The 14556-nt window shown below is 60.1% G+C and overlaps 1 protein-coding gene across 1 annotated transcript in view; it reads left to right on the forward strand.

Moving 5' to 3' along the window:
• Nucleotides 1–14532, forward strand: part of HGS (hepatocyte growth factor-regulated tyrosine kinase substrate) — an 18526-nt gene extending 3994 nt beyond the window's left edge. Inside the window, exons 5-22 of the mRNA XM_023211556.2 lie at nucleotides 664–787; nucleotides 2439–2491; nucleotides 2926–2994; nucleotides 3689–3813; nucleotides 6003–6081; nucleotides 6153–6251; nucleotides 6369–6464; nucleotides 7307–7345; nucleotides 7416–7559; nucleotides 7655–7714; nucleotides 8287–8500; nucleotides 8833–9005; nucleotides 9082–9222; nucleotides 9299–9473; nucleotides 12915–13048; nucleotides 13131–13250; nucleotides 13480–13566; nucleotides 13908–14532. Of these exons, the coding sequence (XP_023067324.1) occupies nucleotides 664–787; nucleotides 2439–2491; nucleotides 2926–2994; nucleotides 3689–3813; nucleotides 6003–6081; nucleotides 6153–6251; nucleotides 6369–6464; nucleotides 7307–7345; nucleotides 7416–7559; nucleotides 7655–7714; nucleotides 8287–8500; nucleotides 8833–9005; nucleotides 9082–9222; nucleotides 9299–9473; nucleotides 12915–13048; nucleotides 13131–13250; nucleotides 13480–13566; nucleotides 13908–14018 (2043 nt within the window). The 3' untranslated portion in view covers nucleotides 14019–14532. The remainder of the gene's footprint in view (nucleotides 1–663; nucleotides 788–2438; nucleotides 2492–2925; nucleotides 2995–3688; nucleotides 3814–6002; nucleotides 6082–6152; nucleotides 6252–6368; nucleotides 6465–7306; nucleotides 7346–7415; nucleotides 7560–7654; nucleotides 7715–8286; nucleotides 8501–8832; nucleotides 9006–9081; nucleotides 9223–9298; nucleotides 9474–12914; nucleotides 13049–13130; nucleotides 13251–13479; nucleotides 13567–13907) is intronic.
• The last annotated feature ends 24 nt before the right edge of the window (nucleotides 14533–14556 follow it).

Genomic DNA, 14556 nt, shown 5'->3' on the forward strand with positions numbered 1-14556 from the left:
GGCCGCAGTGCGGATGCCCCAGAGCTTCCCTGAAGCAGCCTCTGATCGCACGCCATCCTGCACACCACACTGGGATGGCATCCTTGAGAGGGCCTTAGGTGCAAGGCCAGGGTGTGCTTTCACCTGGGGGAAGGGTGGCTGCAGGGGGCTCGGAGCCCACTCTGAATTTGGGGGCGTTTCTGGAGCAGTTGCCCCCTGGCGTCTCCCCGGCTGTGACTGGAAGGAGGGGCATAGCCGGAGTCCCGCAGTGCCCCGTGTTCTCAGCCCCAACACTATGCTGCCGCCGTCAGGCCTGCTGGGCCCTGCCTGTTGGAGCCTGACGGAAACCGGGGATCGTGGCTGGGCGGGTCCCGTGGGGAAAGGGAGAGACAGATGGTCAGGAGCACAGAGACACGGTGTTGTTTGACTCCAGTGAGCCTCCTGGTTTTTGGCAGTGGTTAGAGAAGAGCCATAGTCTTGAGCAAGTAGAGGCAGGCATGAGGTTTGAAGTCAGGGTCTGGGAACAGGTTGGTGCGTCGCCCCCATGCCCCACTCGGGGCCCTCCCTGGCCTCTGTGTCAGCCACTTCTGCTCAGAGGCTGGGGTCTGCCAGCGGCTTCCTCACACCGAGGCCTCTGGCGCCTGGAGTCTCCTGCGACCCTCACCCCCTCCTCCCTGCCTGCAGAGACAAGTGGAGGTAAACGTCCGTAACAAGATCCTGTACCTGATCCAGGCCTGGGCGCATGCCTTCCGGAATGAGCCGAAGTACAAGGTGGTCCAGGACACCTACCAGATCATGAAGGTGGAGGGTGAGTCAGGACCGAGGTTGGAACCAGACCAAGGCTTGGAGCTGTTGGACAGTCAGGCCCAGCGGGCACAGTGGCGAGGGGCCTGGGAAGATGGGCTGCTCCCCGTGGTGGGGGGAGGAGGGCTGTGGTCCGGAGCCGGGGAAGACCGTGTGTGTGAGGGCGGGCTCAGACCGGCTCCTGCCTCTCTGGACCCATGAGCCACGGGCAGAGGCAGGCAGTGATGTTAGACAACACGCAGGTGAAAAGGCAGCAGACAGTCTGTGTCAGCGTGGCAGGACTCCGGGGCGCCGGGTTGGCTGTGCTGTCAGGGAAGGCCTCTGGAAGAGCTGTCCCGAGTGTCGAGACTGGAACAGAAGTCAGAGCTGGCATGAGCGGGCAGACAGCACTCGTGGGCAGACACTCAGGGTTGAGGCCCCAGGGCAGAAAGGTGGCCAGTGTGCCCAGAGGAGAGCGCGGCCGGGCCTGCACAGCGACGGCCTTCGGGCTGTGGGCTGGAGTTCAGCGTTGCTCTCGACGCAGCAGGAGGCCTCTGGTGGTTTTGTCTCGGCTGTGGCGGCCGAGGTGTGTTTCTTGAAGGTTCCTCCTGGCCGTTGCGGCCGTGGAGAACTGGGGGATCATGCAGAGAGGTCGGGGCTTCAGGATGCATTTGGAGGTCTTGGCTGGTGCTCGGGGCCCACTCAGTGAGAGAGAGGTGGGCATGGCTGCTCCCATCCGTGCAGGTCCTGTGTGGCCCTGAGCTCTGCTAAAGACGAGGCCGAGAGTGTGGGGAATGGGGCGGGCTCCGGGCTCCAGGACTGGTGTGTCCCCTCTGCAGGAGTTGGACGCTTGCCCTGTGGCTGCAGGGTGGGCAGGACCAGTGTGGACAAACGCAGGGGGTGCTGCACGAGCCGCCTTGGGCTCTCAACTTTGGGGTAGTGGATGCTGGTGGTCTGTGCTCATGTCTCCTTCCTGGGGTGGGAGCTTTCCTGGATTTTCTCTGGGGTCTTGTGTCTCAAGAATAGCTTGAGGCCGGCCGGGCGCGGTGGCTCACGCCTGTAATCCCAGAACTTTGGGAGGCAGAGGCAGGCCGATCACTTGAGGTCAGGAGATCGAGACCAGCCTGGCCAACATGGTGAAACCCCGTCTCCACTAAAATTACAAAAATTAACCGGGCGTGGTGGCGGGCACCTGTAGTCCCAGCTACTCGGGAAGCTGAGGCGGGAGAATTTCTTGAACCCAGGAAGCGGAACTTGCAGTGAGCTGAGATCGCACCACTGCTCTCCAGCCTGGGCGGCAGAGCGAGACTCCGTCTCAAAAAAAAAAGAATAGCTCAAGGCCTTGTCCTCAGGAACAGTGGGAGCCCTGGCCAGGGAGCAGAGGGTGAGGGAGCCACTCAGCAGGCAGGGCCGCGCAGGGGCCTGATGCCCTGGTGGCGGGGGAGCGGTGTCTCAGGAAGCGGGCAGCAGGGCCTGGCTCTCGTGTGCCGCCACAGCGAGGACGGAGGCTCCATGGAGACACCAGCCTTGCGGGCAGGAGGCTGTCTCGGTCCCCCAGATGCCCTCACTTGGGTGCACAGTCACTGCTGTGTCACAGCGGCCAGGAGTGAGGAAGAGCTTCGGGAGGTCTCGCAGGCCAGGCAGGAGCGGGCGGTGACCATGCCTCCTCTCCCCAGGACACGTCTTTCCAGAATTCAAAGAGAGCGATGCCATGTTTGCTGCTGAGAGAGTGAGTGTGGGCGGCCGCCGGGGGTCCTGGATTGGGCTGCTCAGGAAGCGTGAAGGGGGGGAGCGCTGGGAGTCTGGCTTGCTTGGGGGTTGGTGGCTAAGCTCCCATCTGTCTGCGAGCTGAGGATGCCTGTGTGTCCTGGGCGGAGGCGTAGCAGCCGTCTCTGGAGGGCGAGGTGGAGACGTGGCTCGAGGGCCTTTAGAGTGGCTGGGGGCTCAGGAAAGGAAAACAAGTGCTTTTGATGAGGAAGCCCCTTCCTCAGGCCTCAGCAGCTTCACCCCAGGCCACGCCGCTGGGAGGGCGGCCCGGGGCATTGCTCTCTCTTGTGCTAGGGTCCTCTCTGGGTCCATTCCCTTCTGTGGGGCAGGGGACTCTGTGCCTCTGGAGCTGGTGGGGAGGGGAGCGATGTGGTCCTGACCGCCGCCCCTCCTCAGGCTCCGGACTGGGTGGATGCTGAGGAATGCCACCGCTGCAGGGTGCAGTTCGGGGTGATGACCCGTAAGGTGAGTTCCCACCTGGGGGGCTCTGTCTACAGCCCTGGCCAGACGCCAGGTCCCCTGCCGTGTGCAAGGCCACCGTCCCAGCTGGGTCTTTCCCTCCTGGTGGGTGGTTCAGGAGGTGACTGCAGCTCCCAGTGGGTGGCAGTGGGGCGTCAGGAAGGGGACAGGGAGGGCCCACATGAGGGCCTGATGCCGTTGCCTGGGCCGGGCCCAGCCTCACTCTGGAATTATAATGTCTTAAAACTAGGGCTACAGGCCTTGCCACAGTCACTCTCCTGCTTGCCAGGGCCATGTGGTCCGCTTCTCTGTGTGGTGTAGCCCATCTGGATTCTGACCCCTCGAGCCGTCTTCACACCAAAGCCCCCTCCAGGCTGGCAACTGGGAATGCTTGGGGTTTGGGGTGTCAGCAGCTTCCAGCACCCACTGCACTTACAAAAGCTCTTGTCAGCACAATGGATATATATTTTGTCTTTGCCCTTCTTTGTAACTTATTTTATTTTCCCCAAAACGGTGGCTGGTATTGAGATTCCTGGGAGCGTGTCCAGGTTCCTTGGCCTTAGTGTCCTCCCAGGCATTTGTTCTGCTTGTCCCCTGCCTTCCCCCACCTGTGAGGCTCAGCTTGTGTTGTACGGAGCGGTTCTGGGCCAGGTGGCACATCAGGGTCCCCAGTGCCTGTGACCAGACCCCCGTCTTGCAGCACCACTGCCGGGCGTGTGGCCAGATCTTCTGTGGCAAGTGTTCCTCCAAGTACTCCACCATCCCCAAGTTCGGCATCGAGAAGGAAGTGCGCGTGTGCGAGCCCTGCTACGAGCAGCTGAACAGGTGAGTGCCCGCCCGCATGTGCGAGCCCTGCTACGAGCAGCTGAACAGGCGAGTCCCCGCCCCCGCTCGGGCTGCGGCGGGGCAGGATCTCCAGGCTGGCCTTTCTGTCCCTGTTGGCCATGGTGCCCAAGGCCTGCAGACCCCAGAGGGCTCTCACCGCACAGCAGCTGGAAGGTCAAGGGAAAGCCAGGGTGGCCGCATGCCCTCGGACCCTGCCCCACTAGGGCGGGTGGGTGTGCGAGTCTGGGCACTGCGGCTCCGGGGACCGAGGCTGCCCGACAGACCTGTTGCTTGGGTTCGGGTTTGGATTCGTTTGCATTTCAACTTTTGGAATAAAACTTACAGAAAAGTTGCAAGAGTAGCACAGAGAAGCTGCGGGGCCGTGGCCGGTGCCTCAGCGGTCGGTGTTTTGCCACAGAGTTTGCTCTGCCTCCCCTCTCCCGCGTGTGCGCGTGTTCACACGGGTTTTATCCTGAATTTGCATGAGTGCAGACGCCATGCCCCTCGGCACCCAGATCTTCGCGTGCGGTCCCTGAGAGGGACAGTGCTCTCGTGGCCACAGTGGTTGCTCAGGACTGTGCTGCCCCCAGCGTTGGTTTCTGCTCTGTGGTCCACAGTTCCGTTTCTGCCGTAGTCCCGGCAGCATCGCCGTGGGTCTGGCCTGGGTCGCGCGTGTTTTTTGTGTGGGCTGCGCTCCCTCCTTAGTTCCCTTTTTTTGGACCATGTCATTGCCTCCTTGTGTCGCTCCGTGGACATTTCTGGAAAGTCAGGCCGTGGCCCCTTGGCCCTCTGTTCAGGTCTGAGGCTTCCACCTGCTTAGGTTCGGGGAGCTCAGGAGTGAGGCCATGCCCTCCGCAGGGCGTCCCACCCAAGCCAGCCATGTCTGGTGATGGGCTGCTGCCCGGGAAGTTCCTTTTCCTTCCTGTAACTAAGAAGAACTTGGCCGGGCGCGGTGGCTCACTCCTGTAATGCCAGCACTTTGGGAGGCCGAGGCGGGTGGATCATGAGGTCAGGAGATCAAGACCATCCTGGCTAACACGGTGAAACCCCGTCTCTACTAAAAATACAAAAAAAAATTAGCCGGGCGTGGTGGCGGACACTTGTAGTCTCAGCTACTCGGGAGGCTGAGGCAGGAGAATGGCGTGAACCCTGGAGGCAGAGCTTCCGGTGAGCCGAGATCGCACCACTGCACTCCAGCCTGGGTGACAGAGCAAGACTCCTCTCAAAAAAAAAAAAAAGAACTTGCCTTGAGCCACGTCAGTGTCCCGTCCGTCGCAGCCACTGCCCACATGCGTGAGTCTGCTGTGATCCAGCGGCTCCATGGCAGGGTATTCCAACACCATTGCTGCTTTCACACACACACGCTGGCCGGTGTTTCCCTGTCCCGGGGCTGTGCGGGTCTGGCTCACGTGGACTTTTCTTTTAGAAGAGAGCCCCAGGTCGGCCGGGCGCGGTGGCTCACACCTGTAATCCCAGCACTTGGGGAGGCTGAGGTGGGCAGATCATGAGACCAAGAGATCAAAACCATCCTGGCCAACATGGTGAAATCCTGTCTCTACTTAAAATACAAAAATTGGTTGGGCGTGGTGGCGGGTGCCTACAGTCCCAGCTACTCGGGAGGCTGAGGCAGGAGAATTGCTTGAACTCAGGAGTTGGAGGTTGCAGTGAGCCGAGATCGCGCCATGCACTCCAGCCTGGGCGATGGAGCAAAACTACCTCAAGAAAAAAAAAAGAAAAGAGACCTAGGTTGAAGGTCAGCGTGCGTGGTTTGAAACTGCGACCATGCTGTGAGCCTGTGGCCCCTGGACTGCCTGGGGTGCCCCAGAAGAGCTTACTGGGCGTGACAGGTGCTCCCTGGTCTGCCCCTTCTTGGGTGGGGCCCATCCCACAGTGGCAGCGCTGTGTTTGGTTTCCCGAGTGCCGCAGGAAGGTCTTCGCAGGCCTGGCTGGTGTCCTGAATGTCCATTTTCAGGAGAGGAACTCACCCAAGCCCTTGTGGCTGGTGTGATGCCCTCGAGTCCTGCCCTGCTCTGCTCTAGCGTGTGGCCATTGGGACACTGTGGCTGTTTCACCACCGTCCTCACTCTGTGAGGACACTTAGAGGAGCCCCTGGAGGTGCAGCTGAGAGCTCTGGCGGGGGCAGGGTGGCATCAGCGCATGGTCACCTGCAGCATCCCTTGTGCCCACAGGAAAGCGGAAGGAAAGGCCACTTCCAGCACTGAGCTGCCCCCCGAGTACCTGACCAGCCCCCTGTCTCAGCAGTCCCAGGTATTCAACCCTCTCCGTCCCGTGGGCACGTCTTCCCCGGGGCCCCCCTCACCCTCCCCGCTTGTCCTCAGCTGCCCCCCAAGAGGGATGAGACGGCCCTGCAGGAGGAGGAGGAGCTGCAGCTGGCCCTGGCGCTGTCACAGTCGGAGGCAGAGGAGAAGGAGAGGCTGGTAAGCCGGGTGGGGTGGGGCAGCCTCAGGAAGGGCCCAGCTCCCCTGGATGTGCTGCGGTGGAGCCAGAGGGGCAGCTCCTGCACCTGAGTGACGCCCCTCCTAATTCTGACTCAGAGACAGAAGTCCACGTACACTTCGTACCCCAAGGCAGAGCCCACGCCCTCAGCCTCCTCGGCGCCCCCCGCCAGCAGCCTGTACTCGTCACCTGTGGTGAGTGGCCCTCAGGCTGGAGCTGCCTCTCCCGGAAAGCAGTAGGGTTGATAGGGGATGGGGTCCCCGGGCTGATACAGTACGGCTGGCGGGGATGCAGGTCCCTGGGCTTCCCAGAGACGACAGCCCTAGCACACGGGCAGACATCAGGGCAGAGCCCCACGGCTCCAGGCCCCCGTTCCTCTCGGTCCCTGGTTTGGCCCTTGGGACTGAGGACATGGGACAGGCTGTGGGGGAGGCGCCTTGCTGGTGAGACCCCGTCTCTTCCACACCCCTCCCGCCCCACAGGAACTGAAAGACTTGTTTTCTGGGGCATCCACATCACCTCTCCCTGGCCTCAGCCCCGCTCTCAGTAGGAGGTGAAGAGGCAGCCTGTTTTGCAGGGGGTTGGGTCAGGGACAGCAGGTTGAGAATTTTGTAGGTTCTGTGGAGTGGCCAGGCCGCTGCAGGCCCAGGGGCTCAGAACAGCTCTGCCCCAGTGAGCCACCCCTTCCCTTCTTCCCCTCCTTCCCGGGCTGTTGGCCAGGGCCCCACATGCAGGACCATGGGGGCTGTCCAGTGTCCACGTTGAGGCCCCAGGGCTGGCCCAGTGCTGCCCTGTTCCTCCCATAGCAAGGTTAGGAGTCTCATAGGACGGCAGTGCTGCCGGCCTCTGTGGAGTTCTAAGCATCTGGAAGAGGAGAAAAGATGGTCACTGAGATGCCAGGAACCAGAGGAGGGCACGGAGGGAGGGCCCAGGCTGCAGCTCTGGTCTCCAGGATCTGCCGCACTGGGGCCATCCCTGTCCCTGCCCGAGCAACTGTCCTGTCGCCTGTGACACTCAGATGTCCCTTTCTCCCCAGAACTCGTCGGCGCCTCTGGCTGAGGACATCGACCCTGAGGTAAGGCCTGGTGTGAGGTATGTCCTCTCACGGTTTCTGGCCTTGGGAGTGACCCCCTTGTTGCCTGCAGCTCGCGCGGTATCTCAACCGGAACTACTGGGAGAAGAAGCAGGAGGAGGCTCGTAAGAGCCCCACGCCGTCGGCGCCCGTGCCCCTGACGGAGCCGGCTGCACAGCCTGGGGAGGGGCACGCAGCCCCCACCACCGTGGTGGAGGTGAGGGGCTGCTCCCGGCATTCCTCGTGGCAGGGTCCCTTGGAAGGGGTGGATGCGGGACAGGTCGGAGGCCCCACTCATTCTCTCTCTTCCAGAACCCCCTCCCGGAGACAGACTCTCAGCCCATTCCTCCCTCTGGTGGCCCCTTTAGTGAGGTAAGCTGTGGCTCCCTCCACGGGCCAGGGCAAAATACGGCCTCCAGGCTCGTAGCACCAGGCACATGGCACAGGTGCCTGCCCTACCCAGAGGGCTGTGCCAGAGCAAGGGTGTCTGCCCCAGCCCAGCCCCGGCCTGCCCTGCCCTTAGTGGCCTCTCCCAATGGAAACTGTCTGCACCAGGCTGTGGTCCGGAGCTGGGGCCAGTCTGTGGACCTAACATGGACCTGAATATTTCAGAGCAGTCTAGAACTACCAGATGTGGCCTTGGCCTTACCTGGGGCTTCTGGGCTGGTTGGCTGTCAGAGCACAGGGCCTTGGAGAGGGAGGCAGGCCCCATGCCAGCAGGCATGGGGCCCTGAGCCCGCTCCGTCCTGAGCAGGGCTTGCTGCTGGACAAGGGCCCCGCCTCCAGGGCCTCGCCTTCCTCGGCTGTAGAAGGGGTAGCTTCCATAAGGAGCAGACGGACTGTGCTCCAGGCTTGAGTGCAGCCGGGTGCCTCCATCCCAGGCCCCACTGGGGAGGCTGGCTGGGGCGTGGCCGCACTCATCCAGAACCCTGCTCTGCCTGCAGCCACCGTTCCACAACGGTGAGTCCGAGGAGAGCCACGAGCAGTTCCTGAAGGCGCTGCAGAACGCCGTCACCACCTTCGTGAACCGCATGAAGAGTAACCACATGCGGGGCCGCAGCATCACCAACGACTCGGCCGTGCTCTCGCTCTTCCAGTCCATCAATGGCATGCACCCGCAGCTGCTGGAGCTGCTCAACCAGCTGGACGAGCGCAGGCGTAGGTGCCCGCGCCACGGGTCCTTGGCTGGGGGCAGCCGGGGGTTGTGAGTGCCGTCCTGGGCCAGGGCCTCCCCAGAGGATGCTGGGCTCTTGTGAGTCCTTCACTGGGGCCGTGGTCTCCTCCAGAGGGTCTCAGTGGGAGGTGGTCTCAGTGATGACCATGCCGTGCCCTGCCCTGCCCAGAACCCTCTGCCTGCCTCCCCTAGAGCCCAGTGCCTTCAGAGCCCTCTATAGAAGGTTGGGCACAGGGCAGACTGCATGTCTGTTCCACCCAGGAGCTTCTCGGCACTGTGCCGGAGCGGTCAGGGTTGCTCTGTCGTCTGCCCACAGTGTACTATGAGGGGCTGCAGGACAAGCTGGCACAGATCCGTGATGCCCGGGGGGCGCTGAGTGCCCTGCGTGAAGAGCACCGGGAGAAGCTTCGCCGGGCAGCCGAGGAGGCAGAGCGCCAGCGCCAGATCCAGCTGGCCCAGAAGCTGGAGATAATGAGGCAGAAGAAGCAGGTGCAGTGGCTGCCCAGCCACGGGCCGGGGCGAGCTGGGGAGCCCCCAGCGTAACCACCGCCTTTCTGCCGCACAGGAGTACCTGGAGGTGCAGAGGCAGCTGGCCATCCAGCGCCTGCAGGAGCAGGAGAAGGAGCGGCAGCTGCGGCTGGAGCAGCAGAAGCAGACGGTCCAGATGCGTGCGCAGATGCCCGCCTTCCCCCTGCCCTACGCCCAGGTATGTGCCATCCTCTTGCCACCCAGGGGCTCGTGGGCTGAGGACCAACTCTCACCACTGTCTCCTTCGTCCCCAGCTCCAGGCCATGCCCGCGGCCGGAGGCGTGCTCTACCAGCCCTCGGGACCAGCCAGCTTCCCCAGCACCTTCAGCCCCGCCGGCTCAGTGGAGGGCTCCCCCATGCATGGCGTGTACATGAGCCAGCCGGCCCCTGCCGCTGGCCCCTATGCCAGCATGCCCGGCACCGCAGCTGGTAAGGACGGGTCGGGGCAGAGAGCACGCTTTTTTCCCTCGTCTTTATTTTAAATGAATTTACAGAAAAGCAGTAAGAATGGTGCGAAGGGTTTTCCCAATTGCCCCCATGTGAATGTTATCCCTGCTTTCCCGCGTTTTCACACAAATGCACTCACACAGGCTTTCCTGCTGGAGCCGTGTTTCAGTCCACGCGTGGCAGGTGCTGCCCTCTCCCCTGAATGCGACAGCGAGCATTTCCTGAAACCAGCAGGATGATCCTCGTCCATAGCAGGCTCAGCCCTCACGGACTGTCCCAGTGGTGTCCTGTAAACAGCACGCCCGCTGCTGCGTGGCATTCGGCCCTCCGTCCACGTTGCCTTTAATCTAGAGTGTTTCCCAGTCAGCCTTTGTGTTTTGTGACATCGACTGTCCCAAGAGCACTGGCCTGTCGTTCAGCAGGCTGTCCTCAGCTTAGGTTTGTCTGGTGTCTCCATGCGGTGACCGTAAGGCTGTGCTTTTCCTCAGAGTGGCACAGGTGACATGCGTCCTGTCAGTCCCATTCTTGGCCATTCGGCTGAGACGGGGTCTGCCAGGATTTTCACTGTGAAGTGACTGTCTTGCCCTTTGTAATCAGATGTCTCTTGGGGGAGGCTTTCCAAATACCCTGGGACTCCTCAAGGTCTAGCATTTTTTTGCTAATGTTGCCGGTTTTTATTACGGTGTTTGGCAAATAGCACTTTCTAATTCTGCTGTTGTCTTTCCACTGGCGGGAGGTGCTCTGCCCGCTCTTCTACTTATTGTCAGTCACAGCAGCATGGAGATGTGTTTGTTCTTTCAAAGGTGACACTCCTCTGCCATCACTGTTTATTCTTAGAGTCTTGCTGTCACCCAGGCTGGAGTGCAGTGCCACGATCATGGTTCACTGCAGCCTCGACCTCCTGGGCTCAAGCAATCCTCCCGCCTCAGCCTCTTGAGTAGCTGGGACTACAGGATTACGTCACCATGCCTGGCTAATTAAAAAAAAGAAAAGGCCGGGCGCGGTGGCTCAAGCCTGTAATCCCAGCACTTTGGGAGGCCAAGACGGGCGGATCACGAGGTCAGGAGATCGAGACCGTCCTGGCTAACACGGTGAAACCCCGTCTCTACTAAAAATACAAAAACTAGCCGGGCGAGCCAGGCAAGGTAGCGGGCACCTGTAGTCCCAGCTACTCGGGAGGCTGAGGCAGGAGAAAGGCGTAAACCCGGGAGGCGGAGCTTGCAGTGAGCTGAGAACCGGCCACTGCACTCCAGCCCCGGCGACAGAGTGAGACTCCATCTCAAAAAAAAAAAAAAGGCTGGGCGTGGTGGCTCACGCCTGTTGTCCCAGCACGTCGGGAGGCTGAGGCGGGCGGACCATGAGGTCAGGAGATCAAGACCATCCTGCCAAGAGGGTGAACCCTCATCTCTACTAAACATACAAACTTTAGGTGGGCGTGGTAGCAGGTGCCTGTAATCCCAGCTATTCTGGAGGCAGAGGCAGAGAGTCAGTTGAACTCGGGAGGCAGAGGTTGCAGTGAGCTGAGATTATCCTCCGCACTCCAGCCTGAGCAACAGAAACTCTGTCTGAAAAAACAGTGTAGAAATGAGGTCTTTCTGTGTTGCCCAAGCTGACCTCAAATTCCTGACCTCGAGTGATCCGCCCTTCTCGGCCTCCCAAAGTGCTAGGATTACAGGCGTGAGCCACCGTGTCCGGCCCCGTTACTTTGATGCTCAAAATGTCCCAGGTGTGGCCATGGGAGACGTCAGTCAGTGGCTCTCTGTTGCGTAGGGCCTTCAGTTTCAGATGCTTCCGAGTTTCTGTTGCTAGATACTCTGTGCTCGTCTTGTACATGCCCAGCCCTGGAACCAGCCAGTTCTTCAAGGAGCCCTAGTTCCCTTTAGTGGAGGGTGATCTGGATCTTGGTTAGAAGCCAAGATCAATATTCTGGGTGTGCCCACAGCTCTAGGTTGTTAGCAGAGCTGGAAAGTGTGTCTGTTTATCCAAGTGCACGGTCGTAGGTGTGTCTGTGCATGTGTGAATACGTGCGTCTTTGTATATGATAAAAACCATGAGTGCAGCCAGGTGCAGTGGCTCATGCTTGGAATCCCAACACTTTGGGAGGCTGAGGCAGAGGTCAGGAGTTCAGGAGTTCAAGACCAGCCTGGCCAACATGGTGAAACCCCGTCTCTACTAAAAATACAAAATTAGCCGGGCGTGGTGGTGCGCACCTATAGTCCCAGCTACTTGGGAGGCTAAGGCAGGAGAATCACTGGAAGCGGAGGCTGCCGTGAGCCAAGATCATGCCATTGCCCTCCAGCCTGGGCCACAGAGCAAAACTCCGTCTCAAAAGAAAAAAAAAATCCATGAGTTAATTCCAGTACTTGCAATTTTAATCCAATAGCACAGTTTTCTTTTGCACTGTTTTCAATATACTTACTTGCTAAGCCCTAGAATACACAAAAAGTGGTTCTAAGAATGCCAACCTGGCCTGCTGTGAAGACGATGCCTCGTAACTGGAGTGTAACATTTGTCTGTAGTTCCTGTCATTTGTAGCCTGACGCCGTGGAGTCCAGAGTCCGGGTTCAGAAGTTACTAGGATTCACTCTCCCTCCCATCGGTCAGACCATGTCACTTATTTCAAATACAGTTTGGTTCCTTTCTTCTGATTTCATTCCATTCTAGGATTTTCCTCCCATCCTTGTTGGTTTATTTTATTTTTTTTGAGACCAAATCTTGCTCTCTCGCCCAGGCTGGAGTGCAATGGTGCTATCTCAGCTCACTGCAACCTCTGCCTCCCAAGTTCAAGCAGTTCTCCTGCATCAACCTTCTGCATAGCTGGGATTACAGGCACCCGCCACCATGCCCAGCTAGTTTTTGTATTTTTATTAGAGACAGGGTTTTACTGTGTTAGAGAGGCTGGTCTCGAACTCCTGCCCTCGTGATCTGCCCGCCTCGGCCTCCCAAAGTGCTGGAAGTACAAGTGTGAGCCACCACACCCGGCCTATGTTCCTTTTTTTAGAAACATGAAACCTGAACTTGGTTCCAAAAGTCACAACAAAAAGGAAAACTCCTGGCTGGTGGTGGCTCATGCCTGTAATCCCAGCACTGCAGGAGGCCACGGCAGGCCAATCACCTGAGGTCAGGAGTTCGACAACAGCCTGACAAACATGGTGAAACCCCGTCTCTCCTAAAAATACAAAAACTTTGCCGGGTGTGGTGGTGCACGCCTGTATTCCCAGTTGCTCGGGAGGCTGAGGCAGGAGAATCGCTTCAACCCAGGAGGCAGAGGTTGCAGTGAGCCAGGATCACGCCACTGCACTCCAGCTTGCACGACAGAGGGAGACTCTCTTCCAAAAAAAAAAGTAAAACTGAAGAGTCGGGCGTCCGTTACTCCCCTCCCCATTGCCCTGGCTGAAGCATCTCCCGTCTTGTTTGTCACAGATCCCAGCATGGTGAGCGCCTACATGTACCCAGCAGGGGCCACTGGGGCACAGGCGGCTCCCCAGGCCCAGGCCGGACCCACCGCCAGCCCCGCCTACTCATCCTACCAGCCTACTCCCACAGCGGGCTACCAGGTATGCAGGAAGGCCGCTTCCCTCCTGCCAGGGCCAGCCCCACTGCCAGCCCCTTCTCCCACGGCACCCATTCCCTCCGCAGAATGTGGCCTCCCAGGCCCCGCAGAGCCTCCCGACCATCTCTCAGCCTCCGCAGTCCAGCACCATGGGCTACATGGGGAGCCAGTCGGTCTCCATGGGCTACCAGCCTTACAACATGCAGGTACAGCGACCTCCAGGCTCTGCTGGGGCTGGGGTGGGGGAGCAGTTGATGATGCTGAGGGTCCCTTGGAGAGACTGGCGGGCACTAGGCGGGCTCCACTCCTTCTGCTCCTCGCCCTCCACACTCTGGGCGCTTCTTGTGGTCGCCTCTGGATTGCTGCAAGCCAGAAGCACCCCCGCCTGCCTGGTCACAGGGCTGCTTTCTCACATCTGGCATCTTCTCGCAACAGAATCTCATGACCACCCTCCCGAGCCAGGACGCGTCTCTGCCACCCCAGCAGCCCTACATCGCAGGGCAGCAGCCCATGTACCAGCAGGTGAGCCATTCCCAGGGCCTCACGGCAGCATCCATGGGGCAGCTTCAGCCTTCGTGGTTTAGCACTGCGTCCTCTGGCCCCAGTGGGGATTGTCCTGTACGCTTGCTCACATGGGGAGACACATACCCAAGGCCCCTTCTCAGCAGACAGAACGAGGACGCAAGTCTTAGGGCAGACATGCGTGTCCACAAGTGTAGACAGAAAAACCGTTAATTTACTCGAAAGCCAAAGGCCATGTAAGCTGCACTTGGTGGACATGGATTAGAAGCTCTTGTGGGTCTGTGGCTCTGCTGGGACAAAAGCCTTCCTCCCTGGGCCATTCCTGCTTTCCTCCTGCACAGATGGCACCCTCTGGCGGTCCCCCCCAGCAGCAGCCCCCCGTGGCCCAGCAGCCGCAGGCGCAGGGGCCGCCAGCACAGGGCAGCGAGGCCCAGCTCATCTCATTCGACTGACCCAGGCCGTGCTCACGTCCGGAGTAACACTACAGTTCATCCAAAACGCCTCGTCTCTAACTGCCGTCGTCCCGCCTCCCTGTCCTCTACTGCTGGTAGTGTCCCTTCTCTGCGAGTGAGGGGGGGCTTTCACCCCAAGCCCACCTCCCTTCTTGTCCTCAGCCCGCTGCAGTCCCCGAGTTGGTCTCTGCTTTCTTTCCCCAAGGCTGGGCCACGGGGAGGGAAAGCGGGAGGGAAGGACCTTCTCCCAGGGGAAGCCCCCAGCCCCGTGGGTTATGGTCTGAGAGAGGTGGCAGGCATGGGGACCCTCACCCCCCGAGCAGCCTGTGCCCTCTGGCCCTACTGTGAGCTGGCTGTGGTGTCTGGGCGTGGCCTGGGGCTCCCTCTGCAGGGGCCTCTCTTGGCAGCCACAGCCAAGGGTGGAGGCTTCAGGTCTCCAGCTTCTCTGCTTCTCAGCTGTCATCTCCAGTGCCCCAGAATGGTACAACAATAATAAAATCTATTTCAGAAAGCATCAGCGTTTTTTTCTTTTTTTTTT

Source organism: Piliocolobus tephrosceles, chromosome 16 (assembly GCF_002776525.5).
Source record: "Piliocolobus tephrosceles isolate RC106 chromosome 16, ASM277652v3, whole genome shotgun sequence".
In the NCBI taxonomy this organism is placed as follows: Eukaryota; Metazoa; Chordata; class Mammalia; order Primates; family Cercopithecidae; genus Piliocolobus; species Piliocolobus tephrosceles.